Raw genomic sequence first — 16,575 nt, 5'->3', positions numbered from 1 at the left:
GGGCAGGGTGGGATGTTGAAAAGCGCGGTCTCTGCTCTGCGGTTCTCTGGGTCTTCACAGTGGGGGCAGGGTGGGATGTTGAAAAGCGCGGTCTCTGCTCTGCGGTTCTCTGGGTCTTCACAGTGGGGGCAGGGTGGGATGTTGAAAAGCTCGGTCCCTGCTCTGCGGTTCTCTCGGCTGTGGGAGTTCTCATCCTCCGCGCTCAACCCTTCGGTTATCAAAGCCATTAGACACAGTCTCGGCCCCATACCGGGGCCCTTAAGTTAGATTAACGCTCCAAAGCCAATGGCTTTCTCTCGGCTGGCAGTTGTCAGAGTGGGATTTTTCAGAGAAGACGGACTTCCAGGAAGCGTACTCTTGCCGCAGGGGCTCCCAGTGCGGCGAGGATTCCTAATCCCTAAACCGCGACTCCTGTCCGCTAAACGCCAGCCAAACACTATCCGATGCGATGCAATTACCCCCGCCCCCGCACCGCCTCTCCTTCCTGTCCCAGGCCCGCGCGGTCCTTCCCTGTCCTGCCGGAACAGTGCCCCGGGGGTTGTGGCTGTCGGGCCTCTGTCACAGTTAGTCAGACTAACCCTCCCCCCCCCCGCCCCTTGTTTAAGCAACCGAGCCGTGAAACCTTTGGTTACTGTTGCTTTGCTGGTGCTAGCTGCAGCCCCAAGCCACCTGCTTTTTATTTTATTTTTTCCTGCTTTATGTAGCCTCTTTCAATCCTCTTAGTATTTTTTTATTTTCGGCTTGTGCTTTTTTGAAGCAATGAAGACATTTGTGTGGAAGTTCAAGCTTACTTCGGGGATTTGGTTAAAGGCAAAATTGATTTTCTAATCATCTTTGATTACAAGATAATAAAACAAACTGGTATTTTTAATCACAAGAACAAAATGACTTCATTGCATTACTCTGTTTTATCTCAAGCAATTTCCTGTGTAATTGCGCCTGCGTGCGGTTGTGTGTGTGTGTGTGTGTGTGTGTGTGTTGGGGAGGGAGGTGTGTGTGTGTGTGTGTGTGTGTGTGTGTGTGTGTGTGTGTGTGTGTGTGTGTGTGTGTGTGTGTGTGTTGGGGAGGGAGGGGTGTGTGTGTGTGTGTGAGAGTCTGTACAGCACTGAGTGTGTTTTCACAAGGTGAGCCGGTGTCTGGCAGTGGCCATGTGGCCTGGGCCTCCCGGCTCCCAGAGCTGTGGACGTTTTCAATTAGTCATGCTTCTCAGAACAAGCCCTGCTCCGTGTACACAGCACCCCGCCTCTCGCCACAACATGGCCGCTTTTCAACAAAAACCAATCGGTGAGCTCTATCGATCCGCCCCGCGCCGCTCCCAACATCGGCTGCTGCTGTTCCGCTTGTGCCTTCGGGCTTACCCCCCCAGTCCCCCCCCCCCCCCCAAGGTTTGGGCAGAAATAGACTTAAGGGTTTTGTTTAGTTTTATTATTATTTAACCAGTGCAAACCTGAGCCGGCTGAGTCTGGGGTTGGGGCTGGGTTCTGTCTTCGTCCACCGCTCTTATTTCTCTTGGCGTTATCCAGACTAACGCAAATAGTTCTCCCAATGTTACTGCAGTGTTTTGTTATCGTTATAACACGCCACTACATGGAAGCAACGTTGTGCGAACGTTTTGTGTTGGCTAGGGCTCATGTCCCCTCACCCACCCTGAAACAGTGTTGATTCTGATAGATGCACAAGAACCTGTCTGTCATACTTGGGTCAGTTATTGAGTCAGACAGTGCAGTAATGCGTTTGCCCAGGAGCTTTCCAGCAAACACAATATGTTCTCACAGTTTTGCTGTCCAGTTGTGCCAGTGTTATAACACTGACCAAATATTGCTGTAATGTTGTGAGGACACTGTTAGCCTGGTTGTTATGTAGGTTGTGGCTTTCGCTCGTGTATCAGGTTTAGGTTAACGTTTCCATCCCCTGCTGCAGGTACGATAAGGAGGGCCACGCTCTGGATGGCCAATCGGTGACTGAGATGAAGGGAGGTGGAGGAGGAGGAGGAGGGAACTCCAACTGGAAGATGCTGAGCGACGTGAAGTCCGAGCACCTGGGGCATGGAGAGAAGGTGAGACCTGCGCACGCGCATACACACACATACACCTACACACACACATACACCTACACACACACATACACACACACACACACACACATACACCTACACACACACATACACCTACACATACACCTACACACACATACACCTACACACACACACACACACACACACACACACACATACACCTACACACACACATACACCTACACACACACACACACACACACCTACACACACACACACACGCTGGCGCGCACACTTTGACCGATTACCTATGCATATGCTCCCGACCCCTGGCTTAGGCCTTGCGTAATCCGTGTCATCAAAAGCGACCTGCACAGCTTACATTTCGCACCTGCGGTTCATTTATCCGGCTGAATATTTTACTGGAGAGATTGACGGTAAGTACCTTTACTCAAGGTGACAATGGCCGCGGTCCCCCCAGGAATCAGACCTACAACCTCTCGGCTCTGAGCCGCCTTCCCTCAGCCTTATCTCGCAAAGCAGCCTCCTCCTCCCTTCCCGAGGAGAATGGAGGCCGATTCCCCAGCTTCAAAGGGCCGCGTTCGGCGGAACGGTCTGTGGAACGGCTCCGATGCGGGGGGAGATATCAGATATCGGAACCACCGCCTCGTACCCAGGCTGACCTCATCTCCTTACAGCAGAACTGCACGAATGTCGTGGGGGGGGTTCGTGCAATGTCACCTGGCCACGCCCGCTGCCTCTCCGTTGTGCTGCAGGGCATTCTGGGAGCGGTGCGTTTGGATGGGATTCGCCCGGGCTCATTAATCATTCGCGGAAAAGCTGCGGCTCGTGGTGCCTTGCTCTCGCTCCCAGCTAGCGTGCTAGTACACCGCCGTGCCCAACGCACGGCTATCGCCTGTCTGGCTGATCAGCCAGATTAGCCGCGGTGATGCATCGAGTCTGATTGTGATAAGGACAATATTAAGTAGGGGGAAAGCAAATGGAATAGGACTTTTGCATTTAGTGTTAGGTCAGATTGTGTAGATCAACGTTCGTGCTGTCGTAGAATGTAATAATTTCACAGAGGAAAATGAGCTCTGTGGCAGGTGCCTATGGGTGGGGGGGGGGGGGGGGTTTGTTGTGGCAGACTGGGTAATTCCCTGTACTTGACAGCCTATATATTATGCCAATGTTTTAATGGCGTGCTTTTGTTAAACGTGTACTATATTATCTGCAGCTGAAAAATTTAATTAGCCTGCCAATATTTTATTTACAGGGCTCTTTTCAAACCGTTGTTTTCAAAGCACTTTCTGTCGGTAGCCTGCAGCTTCACAACTTCGTGTAATAGTGCATTCCTTAACACAAACTTTAATTTGTTTCTGTACAGTTGCATGGAATCTAATCTGTTATTGTTACTATTACTAAAGTTCTTCCAGACATTATGTCTCCTGCCGTTTCTAAGGTAAACATACCAAACTTCTCTATAGCACCCCTGTGTGCTTGTAGTTCGCGAGACTAGATTCAAATATTTCCAAACAGCTGGTGGAACTGCTCGTGTGCTTCACAATTTCAAACTGGAACGTAAACTTTTGGGGATTTACTGCGGTAGCTGCTAGGAGGACTTGAGTGCCATTGCCAGCAAATCTTAATGTCGCTAAAGCTGGCCCAATAGATTTCACTGACAATTTTCAACTACCTATAGCATGCTGCCAGAAACTATATTCATAAATATTAACTTAATTTTCACATTAATCTGACTCTCGGTACGGTAAGAAGGAAACATTACAAGAAGTAGTCTTAGTGTTTTACTACTTTTAAATTTACCAGTCAGTCCTTTCACCACTCGACTGAGTTTCTTCTGGAACTCTTGAACTTTTGACACTTTTAATCCCAGCCCTGTGATTTACTCAAATGGCGCCGACGTTGTGCCTTCATTGATATGCCATGACATTATTCTCGTCTAGCTGGCTGGTCATTCCGTAGCTCACCTGATCACACAGACTGCACGTCTTCTCCTGAAAAAGGCACAGCTGAAAATATGCGGACTGCCCGTTGCCGTCTGAAACGTCATCCCACGCAGTTGACATGCGATTAACCGTTTCCATGGCAGCGCTAGACTCCGGTGATGCAACTTCTGTTCCGGCTAAAAGTAGAACCGTTTACAGATCTGCTCCTAGGTGGACCTGCATCATTGTTTTCTATAACTGGTTGCAGTCTTTAACTACCAAGTGTTGCTAATTTTATTTTTGGCATTAAATCCGATGAGAATTTGTCAATGTGAATATTATCGAGAATAATAATCTTTTTTTTTTTTTTTTTTCTTATACCTTTCACTGTGGTATGAAAATTCAGTGTCACCAGGGCTAAATACACGGGTCTGCCGGAAACCATGCGTTAGTACAGTGCTCTTGGAGCTCTCTAACACTCAACAGGTGACACAATTAACTGACTTTGGAATATACAAATAATAATATGCAATAAATACAAGAATAAACCATTAATGAACAGTAAAATGTACAAAGCTGCGAAGACCTCACGATGAATGAAATATAGGGTTAAACAGAAGACTAATACAGGAACGTGACTTCTTTCTCTTTTTGGGTTGAAAATAAACGGATAAGACTCTCGTGGCGTTCTTAATCTGAATTGTGAGAAGATACGCCCAGGGGCTGCCGCACGAAGAGTGGAGCGCACGCAGAGCTGGGAGGTGGCGGAGAAGGCAGTAATGAGTATTCTGAGAGAGCAGAGAGAATAAAGGACAGGCGATGCATAGGGAAAGGAGAGGGAATGGGATATAAACCGCTAGTCTTTTTCAAAGCTTAGGGGAAGGAGAGAGAGGAGAGTCCCAGTCGGCCCAGTGGGGGAAAGAAAAGTGATGATGGAAATACAAAATGGAGACTTCATGGTGGGTTTCCTCTTCATGCCGTGTACATCATAATTACCGTCTCTGCCTAGGACCAAAATAGTGATGAGACATTTTTATAGGAGAATTTTGGACCGACGGGACAGAGAGACCGCTGCAATACCGTAAGCCTTGGGTGCTGAAATCCGGCCCTCTTATCCAAATCCTGCCCTGGTTCTCTTTCCTCCCTGATAATTAACTGAACAATTACTGCTCCTAATTGGCCAGAGTGTCTTCACACATGACTTGCACCTAAAGCGAGGTGGAAAAGCAGCGGTTCTGGGCCCTGGAGGGCTGTGGTTTGAATTTGAGCAGGGCCATAGGGACTCTGCAGTGCTTCTGCTCTCAAATGGGGAGCTGAAATAACAGGGATGCCTTCAGCAACACATGTATGTGCAGGAAGGTGAGCCTCTCATCCAAGGGAAAGCGCACAGAGCTAGAATATACTCCAAACTGCTGCGATGAAGCCAGATCGTTAGAAAAGTTTTTTCCTGCAATTTTGGATGATTTTCCATAATATTAAAATGCACCGTAGGCAACGCATTACGTAAAAACTTTAAACACTTATGTCTATAATTTTCCTGGAGATGCGGCTTTGTGCCTGACTGTGTCGGCCTGAGCTTTTCAAACTGCCTGTCGGAGACTAGTACGAATGCGAATGCTTGTCATAACGTCCGTAAACAAAATCTACTAATGCACAATGCAAACCCGATAAGAAGCCGCTTAGCAGTTTGGGAGGCTTTCGAACGGGCTAAAGGTTCGCAACAAACAACAATGTAACCACTTTTGTGTGCTCTCCTCCTTGAGTGTAGATGCCGGAAACCAGCTGCATGCAATTTAGCTGTAGGTGGCGAAGGCTTTAGCACTTAGAGATATTATGTTTTCCCCTCACTGATTACTCCATGGTCCTGCAAAACACATTATTCTAAACCACAATGAATAAGCACTCTTCTTTTTCCCTGAAGGTTTGCTTTTTGAGTATTGGATATATATATATTTATTTATTTTGTACACTGCACTGCAATCTCTCCCCTGTGGCAACTTTTTCTAAATGTAGCTATATCTTGGAAATTGGTATTCGGCTTTATATAAAACTTAAAACGCCACATGGTGGAATTCACTGGAGCTGAAATTAGGGTTGGTGGGGGGTTCTGTACATTACCACATGAGGGTCCTCACCGGAGTGGTAGCCTAAGAGTTCCTCTGCAGCCTGCGCTGAGGCTGGAGCTCATTCTAATCACACGTTTTGTCCATATTTGTCGTCTCGGGCCTCACATTTTACATTTACATTTTAGTCATTTGGCAGACGCTGTTAATCCAAAGCGATTTACAAGTGCATAGGTTCTTTCACAAGTCAAAGCGTCACATCCATAACTAGGAAAATACATAGGAAGTGCTGTTTTAAACATATAGTCATCATAAGTGCAATTTCTTATTCTTTTTTTTTGACCGATTTTTTTTGACAAGAGGGATAGGGATATCAGAAAGGGGGGCGGGGGAAATCAGGAGGGAGAACTATGGTAGAGTTTGAAGAGGCCACCACACGTGGCAGTCGATCGAGGTCCGCCATCTTGAATGTTGAATTGTTGATATGTCCTTAAAGCATGGCTTGGGCCTGTTCATTAGGCAGGCATTTACATTCTAACTTTAAAAGACATGCTTAAAACTGTGAATCCCTGTCACCATGATGTTTCATGGATTTTTTTACCTTTATTTGTTCATAATTTCTTTACATGAAATGATTGATTGTACCAGTGCTTCAAGTTTGATCTGGTGAGTTGCTTTGCGATCATGTCCTTGGCAATATTTGATCAATTTTAAATTAAAAGACTTTTATTTAGTTATTTTCGAAATGCCCCCGGGGCATTTCCTTAAACTGAGGTTATGACTTTGCCGGAGGCCTGTGGCTCTAGTGGATTAAAGGGAAAAGCAAACCGATTCCACACGGAATACTCGATAAGGGCAAATACCCTGGAAGGACGAATCTCCCCTCTGTGTTTTTCCCCCCGTATTTAACATTCACTGAGAACATTTTCATTCTCAAATAAATGTTTGCATCACAGATATATTAAACAAACTTCTAAATCCCTCTACACATCGGAGCTGTCCTCAGATGCTTGTGGCATCTAATGTTCTTTTTTTTATTCCCCCAATTCTAACGCACTCGCACGGCGTGTAACATTTTTCGAGCTTGCGTCTGGATTTCCGGTACGCTTTCATGCAGCGTGTCGTATTTAACGCCAGCGCATCCCGTCGACGTCGCCTCTCGCTGTCAGTCACCTGAACGTTCCCTCCGCCTTCTCTCAAAGGGGCCCGCTCCCTCGCCGCGCCGCCGCCGCCGTTTCGGTTATTGGAGGGAAACGCTCGGCTCCAGTCCTCACCGGGAGAGAAACGGAGAGGGGTTCGGAAAACACGAGGACGAGTGTGACTTTTCTCCTTTCATGACGGTGTGGCGCGAGGCACTCGTGGCGCGTGCTGCGAGTGGCGTGAGCGGAGGAATATAATGGTGTTTTTGTTGTAGAGGGCTCTCTGGTAGGCCTCCGTCTCTCCGTGTGTTGGCAGATGCGGGTGCACTTTGGTAGAGAGGCCTTTGATGTGAGCGTGGGCCCCCCGTGCTGCGCGTTGTGGATTCAGATCTCTCCTCCGCCAGGTTCAGTGTGAACGGGTATTAACCACTGGGCCGGACCCCTCTGCGCTGGATCTCCACTCAAACCTGTGTTCAGTGTGAACGGGTCTTACCTCCCTGGACCGGACCCCTCCTTAATTGTGTTCACTGTTAGAGTGAGAGTTTAGCCTAGGGCTGACCGTGCAACATGGCAGGGGTAATCTGTTCCCCCGACTTGATTAGGGAGCAGGTAGGTGCAAATATTTTGTATGGCTGTGCCAAACCCCTTGTACGCATGGGTAATGGAAAGAGGCCTAGATTCTACCTGTGTCTGTAAGGGGAATATGTACATAAAGTGTATATAAAGTGCTCTAATATCTCCATGTTGAAACCAGAATGTCTAAAATGCTGTAAAATTAAATTAAAGCTGTGAAACTGAATTATGCTCTGCACTGAATTATTTGATTACTAATCTGAAATTGTGGAGTACAGAGCCATATCGAGAGAAAATATGTCTGTCCCGAACCTTGTGGAGATCACTGTATTAGACACTGCGGAAGTGTTGCTTTGCATGGAAGGTATCAAAATTCCAGTCTGCAACTGTGCCAAGCTTACCTGGCTTTTGTACATACCCCCCCCCCCCAATGGAATTGAGGGTTCTGACAAATCTTGCAAGTACAAGTTTACAATGGGTGGAGGTAGGTAGAAGGGGGAATGGTTAGTTGGAAGAATAACACACCAAACCACATCTAGCCCTCCTTTGGTGTTTTTCTGCCAATTATTCAGCCGAACACCGCACCATAGTGTCTTGTGAATCCCCTTCCCTTTCTCCCTCCTGAATCGCATCACACACGACCTACAGCCTTCATGCATTTATTTATTCCTCAAGCCCTTGCAAGTTTTTCCACCAGGTGCTCTTTTGTACACCTCGATCCAAAGGACTCGTTTCGATTTACATTTATGGAAACGGAAGGGTATTTTTTTTTTCTCCTCAATTCAGGGAATTTAGAATTCAGTCTTTATCTTCCACTTTGCTGTTGAATTAAGCATTTTGTTTGCCTGTGGCGGTGGTGGTATTGTCCAGGAGTTTTGCATTTCAATTTAGCATTTTAATTACGTAGCATTTTACGGAGTCAAAATGCCCTTAAATTTCTGTGTAGTCGTCCTGCTCGTCCTGAGTGTTAAAATGTGTTTTGCTGAGCCTTCAGTTCCATATTATTTACCGGCTGCATGCACATACGCAGTGTACAGAACCATGTCTTTGGGAATTGCGCGTGCGTGCGTGCGTGCGTGCGTGCGTGCGTGCGTCTTGAGTGCTCAGTGAATGACCTCTCGGTGTCTCCCTCCATTTTGTGTTTTGCCAGGCTGATTACTTCAGTGCCGTGGCCACCATCGTGTACCTGCGTAAGGAGAACTGCCTGTACCAGGCCTGCCCCACACAGGACTGCAACAAGAAGGTGGTGGACCAGCACAACGGCATGTTCCGCTGCGAGAAGTGTGATCGCGAATTCCCCAACTTCAAGTACCGCCTCATCCTCTCTGTGAGCGTCTGCGCCAACCCCCGTCGTCTCCCCCTTTCCCTCTCCCCCCTCCCCCTCCCCCCTTTCCCTCTCCCCCTCCCCCCTTTCTCTTTCCCTCTCCCCCCTCCCCCCTTTCTCTTTCCCTCTCCCCCCTCCCCCTCCCCCCTTTCTCTCTCCCCCCTCCCCCTCCCCCCTTTCTCTCTCCCCCTCCCCCTCCCCCCTTTCTCTTTCCCTCTCCCTCTCCCCCTTTCTCTCTCCCCCTCTCCCCCTCCTTCCTTCTCCCCCCCTCTTTCCCTCACTCCCTTTCCATCTCCTTTTTTCCCCCTTAAATTGCTTCAATGTCCAAATACTTACGCACCTTGCAGTATGACAGAAGAGCTAGCCTGCCTACAGACTGCACCAGACATCCTGCCCCATTTCAGTTTTTTGTTTTTTTTTCTCCCTGTATTCCAAAATCTGTAAGTGAGTACATGAGCCAAACAACCCCATACTATCGAACGCTTGCTTTGGTGTAACGGGGATCGATGGTGAGATTCAGTCGAAATGGGCCTTTTTGGCCAAGCAAAGCGTGTCAGAAGAAAATAAGGTCATACCTGTGAAGTCTGTGAATGTTTGTTTGTTTTCCTGTCGTTTTGTCTGGACTGGTCCTGGGGCTCTTGTGAAGGTCAGGGAGGGTCATGAACTCTAGCAAATACCCAAATATTTTGGCCATAAACCTGGTTTCCCTGGCCAAGACCTAACTTGGGCACAGATGGATCATTTACCAGACCATTATCCCAAGCACACCTCAGAGCAATTAGTAAGTGGCTAACTGACCACAAAATGACTGTTTTTCAATGGCTATTTCAAGCCTCCATGCTTGGACCTGATGAAAAATGATTTGTTTTGAATTGAAGAGGGCGTTTTGTTTGAAGGAAATATTTCCAGCATGCAATAGCTCATTACCTGTATTGTTTTTCATTTTAAAGTCCTCTTTCAACTGTCCTCACCCTCTGCTTCTTCTCAAGCTCTCTGGCTTTGATCATCTTCCTCTCCTTTCCTTTTTCCCCCCGTTCCCTGTTTACATTAGCTAGTCCTGCATGACTTTGGTATTTTTTTTTTAATCTTTATATAAGCCCCCGCACAACCGAGTTTTGGTTTTAACTGGCCACCCGTTCCTCCTTCCTGTGTGAGATTCCTCCGTTCTCAGGGCTGCGCAGAAAAAAACGAGGTCATTCTTCTCCTCTCTCTCATCTGCAGCCAAGACAGTTTTTTAAATTATTTTTTTCCCCCTTTTTTTAACAAGCGCGTTAAAATCTTTCGTGCTAATTTTGTCAGAAAGCGAGCTTCTGGAGCCAGACGTCTGAAAGAGGCTGCTTGTTTTTGCCGCAGAGCTCATGCCAGACAGAATGCTGCTGCAGCTCGCTCTCCTGTGTATTCCCCCTTTCCCTCTCCCTCTCTGCGCTCTCATTGATAATATGTAAAATATCATCTGTATGCCTTCCTGGTTACGAGAGCGAGGAGGCCTGTTTACTTATTTAGCACGCGGCACGAGTGCGGCTCACGCGCCGTAGGTCATCGTAATTCCACCCGGGGGGTATGGGCCAAGGCTCACCTGGCTTGTGTGCCTGCCCCCCTCCCACTTCCACCGGCAGGCTCAAGGCTTCTGAAACGTCCTCGGTGGCGGAGCGGGGTGTGGAGCTGAACAGTAAGACATCCTCGGGGACGTGTCTCTGCCGGTTTCTCGCTCCGCCGTGTCTTCACGGCGGGTCTCGTCTCCCGGCCCCGTCGATACCCCCCCGCCTGTGCTATCCCGACGCACCACATGTGCAGATTGCCTGCTTGTTAATGAGTGTTTACCTTTAATTATGACTTTGCTGACCAAGCCTTGAATGAGATTAGCTTTGGAGGTTGACTGCGACTCGAGTAAATACGTCCGCTGGACCGTGCAGGAGGATTTTAGACCCAATTGAGAATTGGCGCGGTTTTTCCTCTGACGTCACTAAAGCCTTAAGCTGTGCGCGCACTGATGGGAGGAGTGGGAACAGTCGTGCGTATGCGTTTTGCGTGTTACACGCATGTACGCACACACGCATGCGTGCTCAAGTGTGTGTACACATCCCTTATAGAGCTGGAGTATTTTGTAAAAATGTGTTGAAATGCATTAAAACTATTATCTGTATATCACAGCACTTCATCATTTATTGGCAAATGTGCTAATTATTGGCAGTTTAAGGTCAAATATATGTATATTTTCAACACGTTTATAATACAGTTAATTACATTTCCGTAAGGGGCAAGCCATGCATTGTGCTGATTTATGGCGGAGGGCAGCTTGGAACAGACTTCACACTCAAGCACACCTGCACTCTACAGACACAGTCCAACACATGCACACACACACACACACACACACACATACACACACACACACACACTCAGTGTGTTCTTCCTCTGCCCTGCCAGGCCAACATCGCTGACTGTGGGGATAACCAGTGGGTGACCTGCTTCCAGGAGAGCGCTGAGGCCATCCTGGGCCAGGACGCAGACTACCTGGGCAAGCTGAGGGAGTCGGTGAGTGTGTGTGTGTGTGTGAGAGTTTTGTGTGTGTGTGTGTGTGTGTGAAAGACAGTTTTGTGTGTGTGTGCGTGCGTGCGTGTGTGTGTGTGTGTTTCGGATATGGAGACGTGGGGCTTGTCCAAGGCTCAGCCTGTCCCTCAGCAGGCATTTTAACTGCAGCCCCTTCCAGTGGACACCAGGGTTTCTAAGAAACCGCAGATTGAGAAAAGGTTTGGATAGGAGGGCGGCGTACAGAGAACACGTCAGGAGCGGGAGGGGTGCAGAACTTGTCTTCCACTGCTGTTGCTGTGTAGTGCATTAAAACACTTGTTTTATTGTCCCCAACAGAGTACTGTTTAATTCCCTTTAATGCTCACTTTGCTGCTAATCGCATCTGTGTATATCACGTCTATATTGGCACTGAATTCCGTCTTTCTCTGGGTAGGTATGATCAATTATTTGATCATTTCTGTAGTATGAAGAAAGGGTGAAATCGGCATTGGTGACAGACACAGGAAACACTATGAGATTAATCATCCAATCTGGCCGACGTGTGAACTAGCGGCCTATACAGCTATAAAGTAATTGCCGAGAGTAGCACTATCGATCGGCAGGCTAATATAATCTATTAGCCTTTTTGAATGCGTTTCCTATGGTTCCAGTTCATTGGTGTGTTATAGACCTTTTTATTTGCGGTGATGTCAAATACACTAGGCCTGTGAAAGCTGTAATCCTTCATTTTAAGAACATGCCATATTTGATACCTTTTAACATTGGCATTTTTGTAGGAATATCCATTTGACATCGTTGCCTTCTGTAATTGCTCCTCCATATGCTATTTTCCTCCCCTCCCCCCAAATATTGAAGTGTGATGACGCACATACAGGAATTTGCATGTCGAATGCGGTAGACCAAGTGCCTAGCAGAGACTTACGCATTTCAAACCTACTTCAGGTATATGTTTGATGGGTTTATATTACAATATTGCGCTAAGTTTATAAGCTCACAGCTAACCTCCACCTTTTCTTATTAAAACATCAAAATGTATCTAATGTTAGTCCAATCTATCATGTAACCACAGCTGTTCCCACTGTCTTTAAAGTTAGATTTGATATGTTGCTCGATATTACCATTTCAGAGGACATTGTTGATGATAACCGATAATAAACTATATAGCACATTGGGAGCACATAGTGCCATACAGTGCGCTTTATAGGGAAACATGGCTAGTAAAAATAGTCAAGTAAAACGGGACAAATATAAAAATGGCAATAAAAAAATACTGGGAACAATAAAATGGTAATAAAATTCAAATGAATGTAAAGTTAAAATGAGCGGAGGGTTCCTAAGGAAAAGCATTTTTATAGAGAAGTAGTCTTCAGAATTCTTTTTAAGATATCCACAGATTCAGATGCCCAAAGGAAGCTTGTTCCATAGTCTGGGGGTGTTTGAACTAAAAGCAGCCTCTCCATATGTTTTAGTCTTAGATCTTGGGATGGACAATTTGATTGAATTTGAGGTCCTGAGGACTCTGACTAAAACATTCTAGTAAAACATATCCTAGTCACAAGGCAGTCTGAGGCTAACATATCTGCTACCACTGGATTATCTTCTCAGAGAATGAAAGGTTTTAAGGCCCTCCTGCTACACCCCCGAGCGAATCATGCTGCTTTGTTTGTGAGTGTAGCTTCGTTTTGAATGGAACTCTGGGATTTGGAGTGTAAGCTTTTGTGACCAGTCAGCACCAATGTGCCAAATCCTCGACTTGCGGTTGCAGTCAGAGGGTTGGGAGTGTCAGTTCTGATCTCCCACTAAATTTTGAGTAGGCTTCCGAGAGTTTGTCGTCGGGTGCATTCTCTTTTGTACCTTGGGGTGGGTGCGGGGGTGGTAAGTACCTGGCTAGTCTCAAGCCACAAAGCGGTTGCAGGAGTTGGGGTGCACCCTGGTTTGGCCCCGCGCTCTCCGCACGCATGCGCACACGCGCCGAGAGGCTGGTACACTCGGCGTGCCTCTTCAGCCTGAGCAGCACTCCTGACGCCTGGTTCTCCTCGCTCTCCCTGTTCTCCAGAGTGAAGCATCCTTTGACGAAGTCTTCCAACAAGCCAACTTCAACACGTACAACTTCCGCATCAGAGTCAAGCTGGAAACCTACAACGTGAGTATGAGGCCTGCAACCCAATGCGCCTCGTCATGTTCCTTCATTGTTCCTTTGTGCTGTATAACACGGAATCACAGCGTTTGTTCTGGCCTTAATCCGTACTGAGAAATGCCTCTAGTGCAGTACACTTAAACACACATCCCCTCTGTTTATTTTTCTTTTTACTTTCTGAGAGTGAACAGGAGAGCCTTGAGGGGAAATGCGGTAGATCTGAACGTATATAAAATCCATATATTAACTGAAAACGGACCTTATTAGAATTTAATGAGGGAAGTCAGACATGGGGGATTGCAGTCACACACAGATGTTAGTAGATGTTTGTTTAGTTTTCTCGCGTTGGTTAAATGAGTGCGTGGGGTAGGGCTTGGCTAGCACGTGCTAGGCTCCGGAGATGAGCGAGTGGCGCTCCGCTCCCGTCTGGCCGCCTGTCATTTATGCTGCCGGGCCGGACGCTTTGCCTGGGCCTCCCTGAGATCTATCTACACTACCGGTCCTCTCTGAGATCTGTCTACACTACCGGTCCTCTCCTGAGATCTATCTACACTACCGGTCCTCTCCTGAGATCTATCTACACTACCGGTCCTCTCCTGAGATCCATCTACACTACCGGTCCTCTCCTGAGATCCATCTACACTACCGGTCCTCTCCTGAGATCCATCTACACTACCGGTCCTCTCCTGAGAACTATCTACTCTACCGGTCCTCTCTGAGATCTGTCTACACTACCGGTCCTCTCCTGAGATCTATCTACACTACCGGTCCTCTCCTGAGATCTATCTACACTACCGGTCCTCTCCTGAGATCTATCTACACTACCGGTCCTCTCCTGAGATCCATCTACTCTACCGGTCCTCCCTGAGATCTATCTACACTACCGGTCCTCTCCTGAGATCCATCTACACTACCGGTCCTCTCCTGAGATCTATCTACACTACCGGTCCTCTCCTGAGAACTATCTACTCTACCGGTCCTCTTTGAGATCTGTCTACACTACCGGTCCTCTCTGAGATCTGTCTACACTACCGGTCCTCTCCTGAGATCTATCTACTCTACCGGTCCTCTCTGAGATCTGTCTACACTACCGGTCCTCTCTGAGATCTGTCTACACTACCGGTCCTCTCCTGAGATCTATCAACACTACCGGTCCTCTCCTGAGATCCATCTACACTACCGGTCCTCTCCTGAGATCCATCTACACTACCGGTCCTCTCCTGAGAACTATCTACTCTACCGGTCCTCTCTGAGATCTGTCTACACTACCGGTCCTCTCCTGACGGGCCACGATCAGAGGCGCGAGTACGTCTCGTACAGAATGAATAAGGCTCATCATTTTCATTCTTTTATTTTTGCGGAAGAAAATCTTGGAATTTTTCTGGGTTTATCTTCCATTTTAAAACACCGGTGAAAATTGAATGAAAAATATGACTGAAAAAAAAATTAAGTATAATGAAAATTTTCGGGATAAATCTTTTACAGTCTTTACATTTGTCCTTTCTTTTAACCGTAGGCTTTGTTAATGGACCTGCACATTTAATGAGGTTCACACAGTGACATATACAAGAAATAGGCCTTACACTTGCCATAATAAAAACGAAGTCATTCTAATACAAAATACTTTTTAATCCCTGAATCCTGTTTAATCCCTTAAACCGCACGGCCAGTGTGTGTTTATTTCCATTCAATCATTTTTTAACAGTGAAAGAAATAAAACTTAACTTCTTTTTGAATAAACAATTTTATGATATCATTGCTTTAGCAACAATGGTTCCTTATTTTATAACATGTGTGGTGACAAAATAAGCATGACCTTGTTTTGTCACCACACATGTTTTAAAATAAGGAACCTCAACTTCTTTGCATTTTAGCACTTCACAGACAACCTGAAACAGACTAAAATTGGTATTCTTTTCACGGTGTTGCTTTTTCCTGCTTCTTTCTTCGGACCATAGTTGGGAGACACTGGGGAACCGAACCACTATTCCTTTTTGATTCCAGGGCTGAAGCTGCTAATTATATAACACCCAACTTAACGACTTAGCTGGTTTCTGCTGCAAAAACGAAGAGTCCTTAGGCATTTGCTTCCTTTATTGCACCAAAGAAAATTACATTAACTTTCTTGTACGACCGGCTTTTCTCCGTGACCGTGCTCTCTTTCAAAACGCACGCACAGCAACAAAAAAGGCAACTCACACACACACACACGGGCCAATCGCAAAACACTCAAAACAGAAACATTCCCCATGGTTTCCACTCTTAAAGCTGCATACCCTCATTTACCAACAATAACAATGGTCCAGAGAACCAAATCCATAATAGATTTTAATTCCAAAAAGATTTTAAGGGTGCAGAAACCTCAATAAGAAATTGACAATGATGAGCCTGGAGGATGTAACATGGCCCCTGTCAAAAATAGGGGTCAATCCCCCTTTGATCCAGGGCCCAACAGCTGCACGGATTTCATCATGGGCCTTGAACCACCGACCTTTCAGGTCCCAGTCAAGCACCTTAGCCGCTAGGCTACCGGCTGCCCCCATATGAACCATCGTGATGTGCAAGAACAGGAGGCCGCTTCCGCTTAGTAGCGCGTGATGCCAGTTCACGGAGGCCATGTTTGGCTGTATGGCAGTATGGCAGTGTGTGCACGCTGGGTGCGTAAACCTGAAGGGAGGTAACCACTGAAGTTCTGGAGGAACGGCAATCCCTGGTCCCCTGTTGTGTGCGCATGGAGTGGGTCACATGCCTGCCTGCGTGCGTGCGTGTGAGTTTGCCATGCAGTGGAAGCGCGTCATATCTTCATATTTAATATCACGCTTTCGTGGGTTTCCCATACTCGCATAG

The 16,575-nt window shown here is 46.9% G+C and overlaps 1 protein-coding gene across 2 annotated transcripts in view; it reads left to right on the top strand.

The window, feature by feature from the left end:
• The window catches only part of rpa1 (replication protein A1), a 49,826-nt gene that overhangs the window by 24,840 nt on the left and 8,411 nt on the right, over positions 1 to 16,575 (top strand). For both annotated transcript variants that reach the window (XM_061248409.1, XM_061248410.1), the window contains 4 exons: positions 1,921 to 2,056; positions 8,886 to 9,062; positions 11,487 to 11,594; positions 13,648 to 13,734. In XM_061248409.1, coding sequence (XP_061104393.1) covers positions 1,921 to 2,056; positions 8,886 to 9,062; positions 11,487 to 11,594; positions 13,648 to 13,734 — 508 coding nt within the window. The remainder of the gene's footprint in view (positions 1 to 1,920; positions 2,057 to 8,885; positions 9,063 to 11,486; positions 11,595 to 13,647; positions 13,735 to 16,575) is intronic.

This window comes from Conger conger, chromosome 7 (genome assembly GCF_963514075.1).
Source record: "Conger conger chromosome 7, fConCon1.1, whole genome shotgun sequence".
Classification (NCBI taxonomy): Eukaryota; Metazoa; Chordata; class Actinopteri; order Anguilliformes; family Congridae; genus Conger; species Conger conger.
The sequence above is the reverse complement of the archived record's forward strand: the minus strand, read 5'-3'. Positions and strand labels throughout refer to the sequence as shown.